This window comes from Lethenteron reissneri, chromosome 4, assembly GCF_015708825.2.
Source record: "Lethenteron reissneri isolate LAM-NWPU_2019-01 chromosome 4, ASM1570882v1, whole genome shotgun sequence".
NCBI classification, from domain to species: Eukaryota; Metazoa; Chordata; class Hyperoartia; order Petromyzontiformes; family Petromyzontidae; genus Lethenteron; species Lethenteron reissneri.
Window position 1 is genome coordinate 9,778,976 of NC_083782.1, and position 21,721 is coordinate 9,800,696.

A 21,721-nucleotide genomic window follows, 5' to 3' on the forward strand; every position below is an offset into this window, starting at 1 on the left:
AGAGGAGGGGGGAGGAGGGAGGGAGTAGGAGAGGAGGGGGGAGGAGGAAGGGGGGAGGAGGGAGGGGGCGAGGGTGTGGAGAGGAGGGAGGGAGGAGGGAGGGGGGAGGGAGGAGGGAGAGGAGGGGGGAGGGAGGAGGAGAGGAGGGGGGAGGAGGGAGGGGGGAGGGGGAGAGGAGGGAGGGGGAGAGGAGGGAGTGGAGAGGAGGGAGGGGGGAGGAGGGAGGGGGCGAGGGAGGGGGGGAGGAGGGAGGGGGTAGGGAGGGGGCGAGGGAGGGGGGAGGAGGGAGGGGTTGGAAGGGGGAGGGTGTGGAGAGGAGGGAGGGGAGGGAGGGGGGAGGAGGGAGTGGAGAAGAGGGAGGGGGAGTGACCACAACGCAGGATGCTGATTGGAGGAACTCCTTCGCGCGTGGCGTCCACGGCGACCTCACCGCAGGTGCCGTCACTCGCAGCTTCGCCCCGCGCGCCATCCCCGCTCCTCCACTCAGACCCGGGGCCCGGCGGGTTTCGCGCTCTCGCCGCTCATCAGCAGCCCGCAAGCTGCCCGGTGCGGGCACTCGGCACGCGCGAGGCGAGGAGCAAGCGGTCGCACCTGCACAGAGCCTGCCACGCTGTGTTCGCGATAGGTAATGTGTGTCCATTTACACTTCTTTCTTTGTGATGGTGTTTTTCTTCTTAATTCCGTGTAGAACGAAACTCGCATGCCGGATTTTTTGACGTTTTTTTTTGTTACAGAAGCTGATGGTTAAATATATTTACGGTATAAGTGCGTGCATTGCACAATGTACTGTACTGATGGGTGAACTGGGAGCGACTCACCGCGGTTTCCTGCAAATGTGAAATACAATTGCCTTGGTTCGCTGGGGTGACTTGTGGTGGCTGTAGTGGCTGGGGTGGGTCGGCCAATATTGTGTCGGGATTGATGTATTGGGTCGGGATTGATGTATTGGGTGCACAGTTTTTGCAGCCACCCATGATGAACATACAATATATTCCAGCGTAGCAAGTTTATGGGTTTCCTTCCGTGACTGCGAAAGATGCATGAAAAAAGTCACATTCTAATTTGGCTCTGCACTTCACAAAATTCCAGCTCCTCAGAATTTAACATATCGGTTTGACTGTCACGCGACGAACGTTACTCTGCGTGAGAAAGTGCCGCCCTCTACCTCGTGGACCCGGCGATCACTTTACGGCATCTCAGAGGTACCTCCACGACATCCACTTCCGTGGGCGGCTCTCCACCAACAACAACAGCTGCACGAGATCCGAATGGATTCTTCATCTCATAACCTGAATCGATAGCACAATGGGTATACAATTGGAGGAGGGGGCGAAAATATTTTTTTGCAACAAAAAAAAGTTCACTTTTTAACACGGAGGCATATCCCCAGTCCCGAGAATTAACATTTAGGATGGACTTGCATGTGACTGACGCACACTCAGTTGCAGGTCATGCGGGAAACTTGCCACCACCGCCACCGCCGTGTCTGATTGTGGAGAAGTGCCTTCAAGTGACTTCATGAGTGCTTTGTTCCGTGACATCATCTTTCGTTGTGTGACATCATCTTTCGTTCCGTGACATCTTTCCAGAGCCATTCTCCAGCCTCTCCGTTTCCTATGGAGAAGGGCCATTGCCCGAAACGTTGCCAATGTATTGTTGACGAGTGTGTTGAATTCTCAGACGGCAGCTAAGTTTGGAATTTAATCATCGTTGATCTCATGACACAACGCCAGCATATTGCGCTCCTATTATTATAATAATTGTGTTATAATTCCCTTTCTGAAATCTGAATGAAAAAAAATTCTTTAAAGAGTTAATCATAAACTCATTGCTCCCATTGCGCGGGCCTGTCATTGGCACGACGTGCCGTGTTTTGTTTTGTGACGCTGTGATCGCGCTATTATTTAGCGCTTGACAATGATTATTATTACGTGCAATTTGGAATAGCATTGCAATGAAGGGAGAGTGTAAAATGCATCGCCGTCTCATCTCTCTTCCCCTTGCGCTTGCAGTGTCAACTGGCAGGACGCGGGCTTTCTCCGCCCTGTTAATAACTGGATCAACACTGAGCAAAGGTTCAAGTTCACCGCCGTGACTTGCAACCGGGGGCAGCCGGGTCCAACTGCAGCGGAGGCCTTTTGCAAATCGGTCAACTCGAGGACGCCAAAAAGCGGTGGGTAAAAACATCGCCCGTTGAATTGTCGCGTACGCATGTATTATACTAGGGGTTGTTCAGGGGCACCTGGGTTAGGGTTGCGGCGCACCTCACAAGCATTTACGGCCTTCGGATTTCGACCAGGAAAGTCACGAAAAAATTTGCACACGAACGACGCATTCACGCAAGCACCCGATGCTCCGTTTTGAAGTTTTAAAATGAAACATCTTTGAATTTTATTATGTTTTGAATTAGATTATTTTATTTCTTCATTAAAAGCTTATATTTTACATCTGGAAGACTTAATTCAAAACATTTTGTGTGAATTTTCTCTCGTCGTTAAGTCGATGGCCTTGCTGGGGGTCCGTTTCGATACGGACTTTCACCCGTTTGGGATTGCGGGATCGAGATAAGGCGACAGAGCTGGCCGTGCGAGAAGACCGCCGTCTGTAGATTGATTCCAACGTAATCGAACGTCTGTCCCTGCGCCTCCGTCGTTCATGCAGGGGGCGCGTAGGTTTGCAGCGCCCCCTACATGAAAACGACGGAAAGTGCAGTGTTCATCATAGATAAAGTTGTGCGCTTATATAAGAGTATATTATACATCGGAGTAAATGGCTTGAGCGACTGCCGTAAAAAAAAAAAACGGTCAGAATCGTGACGTTTGTGGTGGCCGTTGCTTGTCTTGCAAGTTTCTTGAGTAAATGCCAAACTGGGTATTTGCACGAGGGTAGGGTCACTCTGGGCCACTGTTGAAAGTGCTTGAACCGGCGCGCGTGCATGCGTTTGACACCGTCGCGATTTCTTGTGATTATAACAAGTCATCGTCGTCATCGCCGTCGTCATTGTCATCAGCTGTGATCTACCCGCTGCTGAATGAGACGTCTCCAGTTCATCGCCATCCCTCCGCGGTCTCGCAAAGCGACGGCTCAAGCTCCGTTTTGCGCGCGCGAGCTCAATGTCATCGCTCCGTCTCGGGCATCGGCTGCCACACCATCATCATCGTCTTCAATCATCGCTCTCGACCGATGGCCATCAGCCCATCTCCTAGCGTCGTGTCCCCGAGCCCACCCACTCTTCACACTCTGCCCAGTGTCTCGCCTGTCGCTCTCTCAACCCCTGCGTTCTTCCCCCTGCCTCTCGGCGTGTTCACAGCGTTCCCTCGTTATTCGCCAGGGAAACGTTCCGGAGATGCTCTTGAAATGATCCACACATTTAAGTGGATAATGATATTGGCCTACGAAAAACCTTTCTCTTTAACTTATTACCGTCGGAGAAGTTCTCTCTATCTCTCTATTTATCTCATGAAACTTTATCTCATCACTTTATCTCATTCCTTTTTCTCTCATCACTTCATCTAATCACTTTCTCGGATCACATTCCCTCTCGTCACTTTATCTCATCACTTTCTTTCTCCCCCCCCTCTCTCTCTCGATGACCAGTAGTCATGTAGAGGTTCCAGATGTGATTCTCGGATAGCCAAAACCGCGGATGGCAAGTTCGTGAGTAGCCAGGGCTGGGAGGGGACACGGCAATTCCAAGCGTGGCCGCCCGTCTTCGCGTCCTTTGCTCCCTGCCGTGAGACTCCTCACATTTTCTCTTTCAGCGGCTTACGTTTTTTATCAACGTCGTAGCGTCCTTAAAGTCCGCCACCACTCCGGTGTCTGCGTTGGTTTGCTCTGCTGCTCTCCCGTTATCAAACGGCTTTTCGTTCGGCTCGCGGAGTCACGCTCGGAATCCCCCTTGCTCTACGCCGCCGTTTCGCTCTGTGCGATCCTGCGCTGTATATGCGGCTTTACCTATTTACACTAAAAAAAATCGCTCCGCTCCGCGGTTTGAATTCTCTCTACGCGCAGCTATGCAGTCGGACGTGGGACAAAGCTTTGTGTGTACTGTGTGTGTACTGTGTGTGTGCGCTATGTGTATTGTGTGTGTGCTGAGTGTGCTATGTGTGTGCTGTGTGCACTGCACGCGCTACTCGGCAGGCAGCTGCCTCGTCGTGCGGTTCACCTCCTGCACCTCGCTTGTGCGCACAAGGCGCACCCAGCCCGGCGCGAGCGCCGTCCGATCGTCCGTCCGTTGCCGCCCCAGAGTCTGCGCTCAGGATGGCTCCGGTGCTGCTGGCGCTGCTGCTGGTGCTGCTGTCCGTGGCGCTGCTGGGGGCCGCCCGCGCCGCGCGGGCCGTGCTCGCGTACCGCCTCAACGCGCAACGCCTCGCCTGCTTCCCCGAGCCGCCACGCCGCAGCTGGCTGCTGGGCCACTTCGGCATCGTGCGGCCTCGCCCGGGCACACACGCACGCACGCACGCGCACGCACGCACACGCACGCACACACACACACACACGCACACACACACGCACGCATACACGCACGCACACACACGCACGCACACGCACACACACGCACGCACACACGCACGCACACACGCACACACACACGCACACACGCATACACGTGCACGAACGCACATACACACGCACACACACACAAAGATAAAGATGAAAGATCCCCCGTGTAGCCTTCACAGACTGTAGGGGCAAGTGCTGTTAGCAAGTTGCAATCTAATAAGGGCGAAACAGCGCACAAGAGGGTGGGTGGCCAGCAGCACGCTCGGCCGCCTTTGTCTCCCCAGTGGAGATGCTGACACCGCACCAAGTACTCATTTGAGGCTGAGTCGACCTAGCCCAGAACCGGTTCAGATAATCGTCGCCGGTATTCGCCGTTAGAGCCGCATTACACTCAGAGTGACCGTGTACACAGCAGATAACAACAACACACACTTACTTAAATAAACTAAGATAGGTGATAGAATAAACTGCGTCTAGTTCTCTCCCCCCCTTAGTTATTCTTTAAAGATGCAGTTTGACTATCGTCCATTTCGTTGCAACCAAGACATTCCACAGTGAACCGATCCCCACCGCGTGGTGCCAGCTCCGAGCTCGCGAGAGACCCCAAATAGAGAATTTGAGCCGCTATGAATCTCCACGCGATGACGATAAGCCACTTCGTTGAGCTATCATTTATGGCCGCGTCGCTTCTGAAAAACGGCTACGCAGCTCAGTGGGTCTTAGCTGATTAAAAAAGAAATATATAGGAATAGCAGATAACTATCAGAGACCAGTCTGACCGTGGATTGTAACGAGACCCTATCGGAGAACAGACATTGGTCTATCTGCTGTCTTCTGATGCAATTGAGAGATTGGCTGTTAATCTGTTGTCTAAATACCCCATGAGAGACTCGCTCTGTGGAAACAGGGACTGCTTTGTTCCTGTTTATGCCCCCTTGCCCAAGCTTCATAAATCCGTCCTTATATATTTTGTTAATTAATAAATTATTCTGTTCAGTGACTTGCCCTTTTTTCTTAATTTTGCATCATGTCGTTTTTTGGGGTATTTCTCGCTGACCCCATGGCTCGTACCAGACGTCTGTGAAAAAAGAGCTTCCACAGAGCTCATCGCGATTCCCCCTCCTCCTCCTGCAGCCCAAAATAAAGATTCTGATTCTTGAATCAAGCGCACGGACCGTGCACACTCGGAGAGCGCTCACGGAGTCCGTGCGTGTCCCCTCGCCCAGATCCGGAACACGGAGGAGGGCCTGCGGACCGTGTGCGAGATCGTGCGTCGCTTCAAGGTGTCCAACCTCACGTGGTTCGGGCCCTTTCCCTTTATCCGCCTCTACCACCCCGACTACGTCAAGTCTGTGCTCATGGCCTCAGGTGGGGGGGGGGGGGGGGTCTTTGAACTTCGAGGGATCGCCGCATTGCGCTCCTCGGCGCGGTGATGCGTTGACGCGGTGACGTGGTGTCGCGGTGACGTGTCGCGGGTAAAACATTCCTGTATTTTTCATACTTTGATGCGAGCAAAAAAATGTCCAATTTTAAAGACAATACCTTGCTGATCTCCTCTACACTATTGCCAGGAATCTCATCTAGTAACAAAATTCGGCCTGGCCCTCCCTTGGGTTGACTCGGCCTTAAATTAGTATTTTGTGGTGTGTAAAACACCATCACTGGGGGGAGACGAGTCACCTGCGTGTACGATGCTCAACGTGCATCTTCTCGCCGTCTCTCTCTGTGTGTGCTCTCTCTGTGTGCTCTGGCCCCTCTTCCCCCACCGCCGCCACCACCTCCTCCTCGCCGTGAGCAGCGAGCATCGCCGAGAAGGACGACTTTTTCTACCGGCTGCTGCGACCGTGGCTCGGTGAGTTTGCTACCGCGTGGCGACAACCCCACCCCCCCCCCTCGCTCTGGACTCTCGCGGTTCAACCCCCGACCCACCGACCCCCACCGTGACAACTCGCCACCACCCACAGGGCCGCACGACCTCACGCAGCCCCCTCGTTAAACCGAGCATGCCGCACGCCGTCCGTCCGCCGTTATCATCGCGGCGTTGTCAGCACTGAATCCTGATAACACGAAACCGCACGCACAAAGGAATGTGTCCGATGAAGCAGTTTTGGCAAATGGGGTTCCGCTTAAAAGTTGGCGTAGGCTGCCAGGTCTGCGGTGGTTGAACTGCGACCTCCGGTCTCAATGAAGCCCCTCTGTTGGTGCGGTCGACGTGAAGCCGCTTGGGGAGACTGGGGCCTTGTCACCCTTCGTCGGTGCCCCCCCGACGGCCTTCATGGCCAACAGTCTTCGTGGTCATACGGGCAATCTCTTTTGAGTGTCTGCGTGCACGCACGTGTTTGTGTACGCGTGTTTGTGTACGTGTGTTTGTGTACGTGATTGTGTGCGCGTCTCATTGTGTGCGCGTGTAGGTGCTTGCTAACAGCACTTGCCCCAACAGTCTGTTCAGGCTACACGGGAGATTTGTCTTTGTGGCCATTTTTTGTACAGTGTATCTATGGGACATTTTTTGCCAGTAAGAATGGGCTTCACCCTTTGGGGAAATAAAAAGTGGAGGTGGTAAGATGTTCAAACACCAAATAGATAACTATTGCAAGGCATCAAATTTGCATTAACCACACACAGTGCTTGTAGTGAACAAGCAACAAACGCGCTCTTATAATGCATGCGTTGTCTTGGAAACCGATTGGCCTACACCAGAGACAGCGGCCTTGTTTATGGCCTAGTTTCACCAGTGTCAGACTAGAGAACGCCATTAGGCGAACAGCACAAACGCAACGCAAGTATCAAAGTAACTACGTTGAACTTCTTTCGCACCTTACGTAGCCAACCACGCTAATCGGAGGTACAGTGCTCGCGTTGTCGCCTCACTTTGACATATTTTACAAGGTCTGCCATTGCTTGTGCAATCCTGTTGCCTGCTTCCTCATGTGATCAGCAATATCCGCTCTCGGATATTTGAAGGAGTGGAATTGACTTGGCTTTGTATGTATTTACGTTGAACTTCTTTTGCACAGTATGTGACCGACCGCACTAATCGTTGGTGCAGGGGAAGGACAACAACACTCAACACAAAAAGCAGTTCTAAAAATATTTTTTTTAATCTACAGGGTGGTCAAGATGGCTTGTGACCCCCAATTCATTGACCCCTAGTTTTTTTAACTTTACACATTAATTTCTGTTTTAAATAAACCTTACTTAAAAAAATGTTACATTTTAGAGAATTAAATGGGGGGGTTCACAAGACATCTGTACCACCCCTGTAGAAGAGCGTTCCAGACGGCCGCAGGATCGTTGTCTCGTGTATGGTTTTATATATGGTGGTAGGTCGTGCAGTGGTGAGTGCACTGCGCTACAAACCCGTGAACCTGAGTTTGATTCTCGAATATGGCACAAAATTAAGTGACAAATAGCATCAGTTTTTGTCCCGGGCCTCGCTTAGGTTGACTCAGCCTTAAATGAGTACTTTCTGTCGTGTGTTAGACACCAGCACTGAGCAGACGAATACCTAGATGTGGTGTGGTCACATCAGCACTCGTGTGCGAGCCTGAATAGGTGCTCGCTAACAGCACACGTGACATCCGAGCTGTTTCTGAGCATTCCCCTGGTCGACTCGGCCTTGAACGATTCGCGCCGTGCACAAACATCGGCGCCGAGGAGCAGAGGTCTGCCACATAGCGGTCTCGCATGCCGCGCTCGCTCACAGTATTACTCGCACTTGCCCCGATCCGTCTGTGCAGCTACGCGGGGGACCTTTGCCTCTGCCACCCCCCTGTGTGCATCCACAGGGGATGGGCTGCTGTTGAGCCGCGGTCAGCGCTGGTCACGCCAACGCCACCTCCTCACGCCGGCGTTCCACTTCAGCATCCTGCAGCCCTACGTCTCCGTGTTCGACCAGAGCATCTCCGCCATGCATGTGAGGGAGGGAGGAGGGGGATGGAGGAGGGAGGGGGATGGAGGAGGGAGGGGGGGAGGGGCGGAGGGAGAGAGAGAGGGGCGGGGTAGGGAGGGAGGAAAGGGCGATGTGCAGTGGAGGACACCCTCTCCCCGTGTCCACTGAGTGCAGCACGAGGTCGAAGTCGCGACCTTTAAGCGAGCGGTCGGTGTCCCGGCGGTGTGGGGAGAGCGGTGCTCCGCCTCATCTCTCCCAAGTGGAGTGGAGGCGCTGGCTCCGTCTCGATGTCGCTCACACCGAGCCGAGGACAATGTCCCAACTCAGTTCCAGATGGAGCGGATGGGCTCTGTCAGTGTCGCATTGAGTGGAGGGCCCAATTGAGACCGGCCGCTAGCCTAGAGACCGCGTGAATGTTAATAGCGGACTGCCGTGGTTTGGCCTCCGGCGGAGTGGACGGGACTCGTACAATCCGAGCGTCCGGTTCCGTCGAGGACGTTGCCGTGTCGTGTCTCGACGACAGGCCGGCTGGACGGAGATGCTGCGGAGCGGCAAGAGTTCGGTGAACGTGTTCGAGTCGGTGAGCCTCATGACGCTCGACAGCCTCCTCAAGTGCACCTTCGGCCAGGACAACATCTGCCAGCAGTGAGCCCCTCCCTCCCCCTCTTCCTCCCCCCCTCCCTCCCTCCCTCGAGTTACGCAACACAGAGACCGTTACAAAATTCACAGGAAACTAAAGAGTTTCTGTGTGGTATAATGGTGACGCAGCGCCTCGCAGCGAGAAACCCCTTGGTTCGATTCCCCGCTTTGACGCCAGAATTCGGGCTCGCGTGAAGTGAGCAAGTCCAGTCGTGAAACGGAGAAACCGCAATGGTGGAATGGAAATGAGCAGAGCGTGGGTGACGTAAATGACGAGGCGAACTCCTTGAACGAGCAAACCGTCGCTAATACAGCGCGTGGTTTACAGCTAGCGCGATGACGGTGCAGCAGCAACAGCAACGCACTGTGGCTCGGAGCATGCTTTATCTCGCTGGAGATGCAAGCAAGATACGGCTAAACACCCTATCTTATCACAAAGGACCCGCGCGCGTTATCGTGCCGTAAAAACTATTTTCTCTCGCCATGCGTTAACCTCTCCCCTGGTTACCAACTTGTCCTCGAGTGTTCGGCCTTCGACCCCCATGCATGGTGCCCGAGCTCCTCGCCCGTTTACAAGAGCAACGGTGCTCACGTGAGCTCGACGCGTCGGCTTTCGCAGCCGGTGCGATGTTACGATTCACGATGGATATTTGGACGAGGCCTCGTGGCGATCTGGCCAGTCGGTGTAATAGCTTGTGGACATGAGGGCCTCCTGCCTGGGCAACTGAAGGTCGCTCAGGCGTGGACACAGCGGTCGTGTTCAGCCGGCAAAGTCAAGTCGCGTGAGCTCAACGTGGGCGGTGGGCCGTGGGTAGTGGGTGGGCGTTTGGTGGGGGGGAGGGGGCGGTGGGTGGGTGGTGGGTGGGTGGGGGGAGGGTGCGACCGGTCCGCGCATTCCAGCATCTGAGTGCCGCTCCGTCCCTGTGCAGGGAGTCGAGCCGCTACATCGGCGCCGTCTACGAGCTGAGTAAGCTCGTGATCAAGCGCGAGTTCAACTTCCTGCACTACCCCGACGCGATCTACTGGCTGTCGGCCAATGGGCGCCGCGCGCGTCACCTCTGCGCCCTGGTGCACGACTACTCCCTGGGCGCCGTGCGCAGACGCCGCACCGCGCTCAGCCAGGGCGGCCGGCCGGGGAAGTTCCCGGACTTCATCGACATCGTCCTGCTGGCCAGGGTGGGCGGGCGGCACCACGCGGAGCGTTGTTTGAGTCCCCCGTGGCGGTGGTAGCAGTGGTGGTGGTCGCGGCGATGGTGGCGGTAGCGGTGGCAGCAGTGGTGGTGGTGACTGTGGTCTCTGCGTCTCTCTGTAAGTCTCTGTGTGGCTCTGGGTCCCGAGACGACATCAACAATGCAATGCATCTCACAGTAAATGTAGTTGAATGGCTAAAGAAACCCTGACGTTGATTTATAACATTTGCTGTAAATCAAAAAGTTCAGCGGCTTCTCCGCAATGTGCCGTACGATTTTAAAAGAAGAATGATTACGTTGGTGATGATGGTTATGATGGTGATGGTTTTCTTTCAGGATGAAGATGGAAAGGGAATGTCGGATGATGACATTCAGGCTGAGGTTGACACATTCATGTTTGAGGGTGAGCACAGGACACCACAGCCTTCGAAACGAAACTAACTAAACTAAACTTTTCATTTTAACGGGTAAGGCACGCTGGGCTGTGTAGCTCTTTTTCAGAAGTGACCTGGCTACCAGAAATTATTGCTCAACGAAGTGGCTTATCATCACGTGGACATTTATAACAGACAAATACTCTAAACGCGTGATGTTGATTCTAAATGTGGAGGGAAAAACCGGAGGACCCGGAGAAAAATCTACGCGACCACGGGGAGAGAAAGAGACACGCAAACTCCAAATTTACAACAGGCATCAGGGTCGGGATTGAACCCACGACCTCCTGTAACCTCAGTGTGAAACAAAGACAGCCGGGCATTTGTGGTGTTGGCAACACCACCGCCTGTTGTGTGCTGTGCCAGGCTTGACAGGTGCTCACGAACAGAAGTCATCTCAACCTTCTGTGTGTGCGTGTGCACACATGTGTTCATGTGTGCATTTAGCGGTAGTGTCGCGTTTAGCGCGCTCCGCTACAAGCCCAGCATCCCGAGTTCGATTCCCGTTCATGGCCAACACCAGCGACGATTATCTGAACAGGTTATGGGCCTCCCCTAGGTCGACTCAGCCTCAAATGAGTACCCGGTGAGGTGTGTAAACATCGCCACTGGGGAGACAAAGACGGCCGGTCGTGGTGTTGGCCACCCACTCTCTCGTGCGCCGTGCCAACCTCGCTAGCAGCACTTGCCCCAACCGTCTGTTAAGGCTATACGGGGGAGCTTTGTCTTTGTTAGTACCGTTGTTGTTGTTGTCGTGCGCACCGTGTTCATGTCTAGGCCACGACACCACGGCGAGTGGCATCAGCTGGGCGCTGTACAACCTGGCGCGCCATCCCGAGTACCAGCAGCGCTGTCGCCAGGAGGTCACGCAGCTCCTGCAGGCCAAGAATGGAGGAGGCCTCGAGTGGTCGGTTCCCCCCACCACCCCCCCACTCCAACCACCACTCCCCCCCCCCCCACCCCCCATACTGGTGCTAACAACGATGATTCTGATCGTGTTGTGTCTGTTGGTGTTGATGTTGCTGTTTTATCTGCTGCTCCTATGATGGTCATCACGTAAATGGTGATGGATTGTTCTCCTGATGTTGCTTCTGATTTTGGCGATTCTCTGCATACACTATTTAAACAAAAAAAATGGTTTAACCAGATCAGGCCCCACTGAGCGACGTATCTCTTTTTCAGAAGCGACCTGCCATTCACAAGTTACAGCTCAACGAAGCGGCTTATCACGTGGAACATTTATAGCAGCCAAATACTCTTAAACGCACGTTTCTCATGTGGAGGGAAAAATCCAGAGGACCCCGGAGGATAAAAAAAAGAATCCACGTGACCCTTGCGGGAGAGACACGCAAACTCTAAGTGTCAGGGTCGGGATAAAACCCAAGACCTCCTGTATACTATGCCAGGAAGATAACATCTCCTAGCCACCGTGGTTAACTGCTGTGCCAGGCTCAGTACGGTCGGTCACGGAACAGAGCGTTGTTGTTGTGGGTTAACTGCTGTGCCAGGCTGGGTGCAGGAGGTAATGGCACAGAGGTGCTATGAGTTGACCGAGATAACTGGCAGATGCACCATCTGGGGAGAGAGAACAGCGCACATTCCATACACACCGCACACTCCATGCACACCGCACACTCAAAATCTTCACGCCACCCCCCGCCTGACAGGGATGACCTCTCCCAGCTGCCCTACCTCACCATGTGCCTCAAGGAGAGCCTGCGGCTGCACCCGCCCGTGACGGCGGTGGCGCGTGCCTGCACCCAGGACGTGACGCTCACGGACGGACGCGTCATCCCCAAAGGTGACCGCTTTTGGTAGCCGGCAGCGGCGTCATTCCCCCCGCATCTCCGATTAAAGCGGTTGGTTACGTACGGTGCAAAAAACATTCCACATACTGTACGTACAGCTTGCCATAGGAATGAAAACGCCGCGCGAAATGCAAACAGCTCTTCTCTAGTAGCCACACTAACGAACTCACTAGTTTTATTTTACCTGGTTAAGGCTCACTGAGCTGCTATGTAGCCGTTTTCTCTGAAGCGGCCTGGCTATTACAAATGAAAGCTCAGCGAAGTGGCTCTTCATGTGTAAATGTATCGCAGTAGCCAAATACTCTAAACGCGTGATGTTGATTCTGAACGTGGAGGGAAAAAACCAGAGGACCCGGAGAAAAATCACGGGGAGAGAGACACCCAAACTCCAAATATACAGCAGGCGTCAGGGTCGGAATTGGACCCACGACCTTCTGCAGACCAGGCGAGGTAGTTGACATCGCCTCGCCACCGTGATGTCGTGGCGCTTGGGTGACCGTCACAGTTTATTTATTTCCCATTTTTTTTCAGCAAATTTTATTCAAAATGTTTCTTCTCTCAGAGTCGCGTGCTAAAGAACCCGAATAATGCCACCGGTTTGGAACGTGCGCAGGGCACTGTGTACTCTCGCCCCGTCTTAGAGAACGGTCGTGGATGTTACAGAGGTGCTTCAATGTAAGTGTAGCATGTTTATCGAGTCTCACGTTGATTTTGTTTAACCAGCTTGGGAACTCGAAGAGGCCAGGATAAGTCTTCATTTGCAAGAGTGACCTGGGGTAGTAGTCTGCCAGTAGGGGGCGGTGATTGCTGTTCTGTGTGTGATCTCAGTGATCTCAATTATCCTACTGATCCCAGTGATCTCAGTGATTCCAGGGATCCCGGTGATCCCGAGATCAGTGATATCACCGAGATCAGTGATCACAGTGATATAAGTGATATCAGTGATCACAGTGATATCAGTGATCACAGTGATATCAGTGTGATCCCAGTCGGGTAATGACAAATGACCCCTTGTCCCCCCCCTCACCCCCCACTCTGATGTAGAGATATTTCTTGTCACATGCCAGTCAAACTCAACGTTTTTATTGGCGGATTTATTTAGCGATTTTAAAAAATATATTTACGACGAAGCTGTTTGCGCATTCACCGGTAACCGACCCGAAACCCGTCACCTCCCTGAGAACCCGGTTTGTTCACAGGCGGCTGCTTGGACTCGAACCCAGGCTGTAAGCAGTTTGGCTGGCAGGCAGAGAGGATGTATCCACAGCATAGCAAGTAGGAGATCTCAAGTGAGATGGAGATGCAAGGACAGATCTTGATGGACACGTGAAAGCCCTCATCTGTGTGAGGAATGGCGTGATGGTGAGATGTGGTGGCATAAACAGCATTGGCCGTGATGACTTCTGAGTTGATGATGACGACGACGACGATGCACGGCTGTAATCCGGTGAGTTGTGGATGTTCGGGTTGGTGACGTTGCGTTCCACTGTGCCGTTCCAGGCAACACGGTGATCATCTCGGTGTTCGGCACCCACCACAACCCCCTGGTGTGGCCGGACCCAGAGGTAGGGGATTCGGCTGTGATGCCGCAGCCGCCACTCCCGGACTAAGCAGCGATGCCTCTGTAGCTCGAGCGGTACCACCGCATCTGTACGCGTGTACGTTGAACTTCTTTCGCACCGTACCCTAGCCAACCGCGCTCATCCGAGGTGCGGGGGGATGGGCGACACGCTTTCTGCCGCCATCTCGGCTGACCTGACACCTTCCACCACGAGATCCAATCGCAGCCCTCTGCTCGAAAGACACGTCCACGTCAGCCATGTTGTTTGTGACACTCTGCAGCGCCTCCACGTGGCTTTGGGCGACGCTGTTTGTGACGCTGCGGTTTGACAGCCAATGAAAACGCTATGCTGCAACGAGGCGGCTCTACGCCACGCACAATTGTCGGCATTGTGGACTTTGATTAAGCCCTTTGGTACGCACTGCACATCGTCATTAGGTGCACATGCCACCGTTTTGTCAATCCACTGCTGGATGACGGCCTCCTAACACCACACGGGCCACGGGGCTTATTTTGACCACTCGTCACCACGCCGGTCAGTATGGGTTGGTAACGTCGGGGAACACAGACAACGGAGGGTAGTGCAGTACAACAATGAATTTTTGTGTAATGAAACATATAGCTCTACAGTAGTCTACAACACCTGTTTATATAAAACTTAACTATTTTTATTTTACCAGGTAATGCCCCCCTGAACTATATCGCTCTTTTTCATAAGCGACCTGGCTATCACAAATTATAGCCCAATGTAGTGGCTTATCGCGTTGAAATGTATCGCAGCCAAATAGTAAACATGCGTGATGCTGATTCTAAATGCGGAGGGAAAAACCGGAGGACCCGGAGAAAAATTAACGCGACCACAAAGAAAGCAACGTGCAAATATACGACAAGCGTCAGGGTTCGAGATTGAACCCACAACGTCCTGTAGCCCAGGTGAGGTCGTGAACATCTCGCCACCGTGGCACCCCGCGTAGCGTCTGCGATCCTGAGAGGTTTGGGCACGTTCTGGGTGCCTCGTGGGCCTCGTGATTGTGGAGAAGCGAGCGATGATGGGCAGGATGTTAACTACATCGCCTGGTATACAGGTTTGATCTCCACCCTGACGCCTGCTGCTGTATATTTGGAGTTTGCGTGTCTCTCCCTCCGTGGTCGTGTGGATTTTTCACCAGGTTCTTCCGTTTTTTCCCTCCACATTTAGAATCGACATCACGCGTTTTGACTATTTGGCTGCTGCTTTCGGTTTCCACGTGATAAGCCACTTTGTTGAGCCATCATTTGTGGCCAGCTCGCTTCTGAAAAAGAGCTACACAGCCCAGTGGGACATTACCTGGTAAAATAAAATAACAAAAATTGTTTAGTTTAACAGTTTTCTGCGCCACGTCCCATTCCAGGTGTACGACCCTGAGCGGTTCAGCCCCGACAAGGTGGACAAGATCTCCCCTCACGCCTTCATCCCGTTCTCCGCTGGACCCCGGTAAACATCGCTCCCATCACGAGCAAGGTTGGGTTGGCGGATCGCTGGCAACGTTTCGCCAGTAATTACAACTAGCATCATCAGGCGGACGGCCAGATTTGTGATGATACTAGTTGTAATTACAACTAGAATCATCCGCCTGATGAAGCTAGTTGGAATTACTGGCGAAACGTCGTGCTCAGATTGTAAATGTTGAGTGGATTGTCTCTCGAACACACCGGTGTGCTGTACTTGTCACGAATTGGCACGTTCTGTTTATGTCACAAACCTTACTAATTGGCTATGTCGGGTGGTGGCAGGTTTAAGGATACATTTAGATTCATGCGATCTAACAAAAAAAAAACTCTATTATGGATGATATTGGTTGTGAAAGCCTAATACATGTTAAACTAAATTATTCCTATTACAGGAACATAAAAAGTCTTTTTTTTTAAGCAGCAAAAACGTATTTATTTGGGGGGGGGGGGTGGGTGGGTGGGCATTTAGATCTTAGGGTAGTTTCATCAGGGTAATTTACCTAATTCCATTTTTTAAATTAAATATTAAAAGTAAAACATGAATTATTTCCGGATCAAGCTGCGTTTGCATCACAGCCCCCGCGGACTCCCGGAGGAGCGTCGCTGACCCCTGGGCGATACCGCGGATCGCACTCTGAGAACCGCTGCGCTATAATAATGGCAACCAGTTCCAAACGTAGCGCCGCGATGCGCGTACGAGCAAGCGGATAGGAACTGGGAAACGGTAGCGGAGCGGTTGACGCGCTGTGCCACGAACCCAGCGACCCGAGTTCGATTCCCATTCATGGTCAACACCCGTGATGATCACATGATCACCTCAACCGGTCCTGACGTGTAAACATCGCCACTGGGGAGACAAAGGCGGCCGGGCGTGGTGCTGCCCACCCACCCCCTCGTGTGCCAGTGCCGGCCTCGATAGGCGCCACTCGCTCACGGCGCTTGCCCCGACAGTCCGTTAAGGCTACACGGGGGATCTTTGTCTTTGGGGGGGCGATGGCGAGTTGCCGAGCGCGCTGCACTACGAACCCGGCGGCCCGGGTTCGATTCCCGCTCCACGGCGGGGACGGTATGTTAGTGGGGCCTGGTGGGGGATCTTGGATCTTCGTGTCTTTGAACAGGAACTGTATCGGGCAGCGGTTCGCGATGGCCGAGATGAAGGTGGCGCTGGCGCTCACGCTGGCGCGCTTCCGCATCGCCGTGGACACGACGTGCGCTGTGCGCCGCCTGCCCGAGCTGGTGATGCGCGCCGAGGGGGGGCTCTGGCTCACCGTGGAGCCGATCGGCGACTCTCCCTCCACCCCCCGGCACTGAGGGGCCGCGGGCAGCTCGCTCCACCAACCCTGGGTGTCGGTCGACACACCGCCCCGGGAGGGGGGGGGGAGACGGTAGCGTGGGAGACAGGCGATCCTGAAATGTTAATTATTTTTAAATTTCAGTCTACGTTAACAAGTAAATGACAAATTTTCTCTGTTAATATTTTCATAAAACAATAATGTACCAATTTGAGGTCTCGAGTGGAGGACAATGCCCCCCCACCAACACCCCTCCCCTTGGATCCTCCACCACCGCCCGCCGGTTTTTCCCTCCACATTCAGAATCAACATCACGCGTTTAGAGTATTTGGCTGCTATACGTTTCCACGCTTCGTTGAGCTACCGTTTGTGACAATAGCCAGGTCGCTTCTGAAAAAAGAGCTGCACAGCTCAGTAGAGCCTTACCTGGTCAAATAAAAATAGTTTATAGATTTATTGTAGTTTATTAACCTCCCCCGGTGTCACGTTCTGTCACCACTGTATCGGGGCTCATGACGATGGTGGCACTGGAGATGCGGCACGCTCTGTGGCCCCTGGCGAGGTGCTCCGTGGTGCTAGGCTCCTCCAGGAGGTGCCGTGCTCTGCTTTTCACCGCAGTCCCGCGTGTCTCGGTGTCGCTGGATTATCGTCGTCATCCTGACGTTGGTCATCCTCATGGCGACAGCACGTTCATCGCAATAGTGCCGTCGTCCGTCGTGATGTAGTCAGTGGTGGTTATTGTGGTGTCGGTGGTGATTGTGACCGGTTGGATGCGCTGTTGTTGATGATGGTGTGGGGATACATGGGCGAACCATACACACATTTGAATGAATTTTTTTTTTTTTACTTGGTGGGGCTGGGGGGAATTTAGCCCCCCATTAACCCCCCTAAATATACAACTGTAAACGCATAATACACATGCAGCACATAAACACAATACAAAACACATATACAAACACAACACTGTACTTATTATTCAAACAGCAGAGATTCTAGATTAGCAGAGATTCTCTCAACTGCCACTACCTGTTATACGTTGATACTCCTCGGCATCGATCTTCTTTCCCAGAGATATTTTGCGGTTAAGAAGAGCAACCCAGAAGTGGCAGTCTTCTTCTTGTCGCACGGCTGCTGGCGTAGTTGCAAAGGCAACAACTACAATTTCACATTCAGGGTGGTCAAGCCCAGACGACCGCGTCAGGGACAGCGGGAGCGTAAGATCGCTGTGATGATCTCTCCTTTGTATATTTGCGGATCTGGGCCATGCGTCCTTATACTGCGTACAGCCTGATCTGCACGACCACAGTCGCGCACTGCTGCCGGAGTTTTTCATTCACCATTTGTGCATCGGGTATCGTCCGCATCAACTGCCGTGGTTTGTGCAGTGCAATGCTGTTTAGGGTGGAGCACGAGCTTCGTGGAAGTGGCAGTAATTTCCTCCTATGTATCTATACTCTTTGGTTCTTTCGGTAAAGTCACGTAGGTAGAAAAATAATAGATCACGTCGTTTTAATCGCAACACAAGCAATCGTCATCAGGTGGGACAACTACAGCAAGAAAAAAAACTGCTGAATGTATCTGTTATTTGCAGTCAAGGGACGTTGCCGTGGTGTAACGGTGAGCAAAGTGGAACTTGCAACCCGGGGGGGCCGTCAGTCCCAGGAACTAAAATGATCTGCAGGCCTCATTGACGTCAAACCCCGTAGCACCATTTGGCAAAATCATTCGGTGACCGTGCGTCCAGAACGCAGCTGCAGCGTGGGTCAGCCTAAAATAAATACATTCTTGAAAGAGGACTGCAAGATGACTGCAGGTAATTTAAATCGCGGCCATGAGCCACGCTTTATTTAGTGAAGGAGACCTGAGACCTTGTCGCATACCTGTGAACCCCTTATCAGTGCCCTACCTTATCACAGACCAATTCAGACCGTATTGGTCACCCCGTGCCCCCTTATAAATATCAACGTTCATCCTACAAAGTCCCATCACCACAAGGGAGAAACACAAACAAATAGGCACAATGTTATTAAGCAAAAACTGTTGTGTATTAATTTTGATCATTGGTGTCACTGATGCTACTCATCATGCTTACTGTCTGTGCTCTTGCATGCTGATGCTGCTGCTTGCTTGATATGTGGATGCACACAGGTTGATTGTTGTTCCCCGTATTGAAGCGGCTGTATGCCGCATGGACATGAAAACTCAGTTTCCCTGTACAAGAATACGGGATAAACCGTCTGAGGTGACATCTTTGTTGTCGCAGCTGATGAGGCCCCACTGAGCGAAGCCGTTCTGTCACAAAGCACGACCAGAGGCCAAGACCTTCGGAACACGGCGACAGTTACAGGGCACTTGAGGGAGGGAATGTGTGACCCAACCGGATTATCCAATTGTTGACCATGTTCATGAAATGTAATAAAATCTAATACGCGTTACGGTAATGTATCCCGATGGCGTGACTGGCTTTTTCTGTCTTACAAGGAACATTCACGGAGTGCGACGCCATGATTTAGGTGAAATATCACGTGGGCCCTCAAATACTCTTAAACAAAACGTTGATTATAAACGTGGAGGTGAAAAACCGGAGGACCCGGAGAAAATCTATGGAAAGAACGTGGCCGTTCGGGTCGGGACCGTACCTAAACCTCCTGTATACCAGGCGAGGGAATTAACATCTCACCACCGCGGTTTTGTTTGCAGAAGACGTCCATTCTGAAACAATATTGAACCGCAGATAGAGATGTGACTCGGGCCTGTGATCGATAAATGTACTTATGTTGAACTTCTTTTGCACCGTACGTAGCCAACCGTGCCAATCGAAGGTGCGAGGGGGGTGGAGGACAAAAAATAAACTCAAAAAGCAGTTGTAAGGAAATAAAATCAGTTCTAAAGAAATAAAAGCAGTTGTAAAGAAATGTATCCCGCTTTGGACGATGCATATTTGAAATTCTTGAACCGACGAGGCCAAGAAACTGGTCGTGTATGAGGCACTGGGAGCTTCAATGCAGAATCTTAATCGCGTGTAGAGGGTTTGAAGGTCAGTGTGTAGTGACATAAATGGTGTCACGAGGGTGTTCGCGCCAGCTACTGTTACAGGAGTGTAACTGTGCGTCTGGAGCATCTCTCTAGCACCAGAGTAAGTACGGCGTGTCAGGCAGCCCGAGGGGCATAGTGCTGGCGATGGCCTGAGAGAGAGGGCAAGTGAGGACGTGGTGGCCTGAGTGGGGCATGTGATGCTGGGTCGGGATCCTTCGGGAAAGGTCTCGAATGGGGGCGTGGCTGAAAGCGGAGTGAGGCCACGCCCAGGAGCATCAAGGGGCAGTCCTAAGAGTGTTGAATCAAACTCAAGTTTTTTTGGTAAAGTCACGTAGGAAAAAATAAATAAACAATAAAAATAATAGAAATAAAATAATAAATCACGACGTTTCGGGCGCAACACAAGCGTCCGTCATCAGGTGGGACAACCACAGCAAGAAACAATTGCTTAAGTTGGCGGACGTTTGTGTTGCGCCCGAAACGTCGTGATTTATTATTTTATTTCTATTATTTTTATTGTTTATTATTTATTTTTCCCTACGGGACTTTACCGAAAAAACTTAAGAGTATGAATCCTTGCAGTCACGAAAGCTTCAAATCTAGAATTAAGTGTTGAATCAAGCCGGGGTCCCACGTCTCGTCGTCTCTGGGTCTTCGTCTCGAGTTAACTCGCTAATCACATCGTGAGCCACATCACCTACTATAGACCCCGCGTTATATTCAGTATTACCTGCTAGGGAAGTTAAATAAGTGTTGCCTCCCAGTCCAGAGTGTGTGCCTCTGTGTAGAACACTACAGCTGGAGTTAGCAATGGTTAATAGTTAGGAAACAGGCTAGGATAGCGATGTTAACTCTACGAAAACTACTTACGAAGACGTCTTCTGTGGAGGAGGACGGCGAGGGGAGATTCCTGTCACCCGCTGCATGGTGGCTGACAGCGGGTGGGGAGCTGCGTCTCCACGCAGCCGTCACCGTGGTGAGAGCGCCGCCTCGCAGATTTTTTTTAATTTTGTTCGCGGAAGCTGCTCCGAGCTGGAGGAGCCGGTCTAACGAGTCGGTGTGCAGGCGCCGCTGTTCCCGTGCGCGCGGGAAACCCAAGGAACGCAACGCAAGCGGCCGCCGTACGAGACGAGTCCCCCGCCAAAATCACACTTCCCGCCAAAAAAACGAATCTCCCGCCAAAACGCTTTCATCGGCATGACGTCATTTCCGCTAAAACAATTCCCGTGCGCGCGGGAACCCCAAGGAACGCGACGCGATCGGCCGCCATTCGCCGCCGCACGGGACGCGTTTTCCCGCCAAAATCGCGCTTCCCACCAAACCGAATTTCCCGCCAAACAATTTCCACGCCATGACGTCATTTCCGCTACCAAAGACATTTCCCGCCAAAATCGACGCCTGCTCACGGGGAGCTTTACTGGGCCCAGGAGCGCCCCGTCGTCGGCTCTGAGTGTGGCCTGTGAGTGTGGCCTGCCGTCTCAAGTCGCAAGACGATGCCGCGCTGAATACAGCAAAGACTCTCCGCGACGCCGTCGTCTTCCATCCTGCCGTCTTCCGCTCGTCCGGGTGCACAGGCGAGTCGTGACACATCCCGATACACGCGGCCCTCGCAAACACGTGCGCCGATTTGGATTCGTGTATTGCTGCTACTCGTCGTCAGTATGAGGATCGGGTTGCTTTGGGTGAAGTATGGGCTTTGTAATATAGTTTTTTGTGTGAGGGTGCATTTTCGGGATCGCCGATTCTTTGCTTATTGTGTATGGTGCATTATCGGGATTGTGTGTGTGTGTTTTAAGTACTTTATAGTGCACTGATCGTGATTGTTTATGTTGTGCGGACTGTATGGAGCATTGCTCGAGGTGGTTAACGATGTGC

The 21,721-nt window shown here is 52.6% G+C and overlaps 1 protein-coding gene across 2 annotated transcripts; it reads left to right on the forward strand.

The window, feature by feature from the left end:
• The first annotated feature begins 405 nt into the window (after nucleotides 1–405).
• On the forward strand, nucleotides 406–19,255 carry LOC133350370 (cytochrome P450 4F3-like). 2 transcript variants are annotated; one of them, XM_061564695.1, is made up of 14 exons: nucleotides 406–625; nucleotides 2,013–2,173; nucleotides 4,141–4,425; nucleotides 5,730–5,871; nucleotides 6,302–6,355; nucleotides 8,292–8,419; nucleotides 8,919–9,040; nucleotides 9,964–10,210; nucleotides 10,561–10,627; nucleotides 11,436–11,565; nucleotides 12,326–12,459; nucleotides 13,967–14,031; nucleotides 15,419–15,501; nucleotides 16,637–19,255. In XM_061564695.1, exons 3-14 carry the CDS (start codon nucleotides 4,261–4,263, stop codon nucleotides 16,827–16,829), a joined length of 1,530 nt encoding a protein of 509 aa, XP_061420679.1. In that variant the 5' UTR covers nucleotides 406–625; nucleotides 2,013–2,173; nucleotides 4,141–4,260; the 3' UTR covers nucleotides 16,830–19,255. The 2 variants fall into 2 exon arrangements, with proteins under 2 accessions (XP_061420679.1, XP_061420671.1); XM_061564687.1 differs by having other exon boundaries at nucleotides 407–625; nucleotides 4,247–4,425.
• The last annotated feature ends 2,466 nt before the right edge of the window (nucleotides 19,256–21,721 follow it).

Coding starts and splice junctions, on each gene's coding strand:
- LOC133350370 (XM_061564695.1), top strand. CDS start 4,261: ATGGCTCCGGTGCTGCTGGCGCTGCTGCTGGTGCTGCTGTCCGTGGCG. Junction 6,356..8,291: donor GCTGCTGCGACCGTGGCTCG/GTGAGTTTGCTA, acceptor GTGCATCCACAG/GGGATGGGCTGCTGTTGAGC. Junction 12,460..13,966: donor CGGACGCGTCATCCCCAAAG/GTGACCGCTTTT, acceptor GTGCCGTTCCAG/GCAACACGGTGATCATCTCG.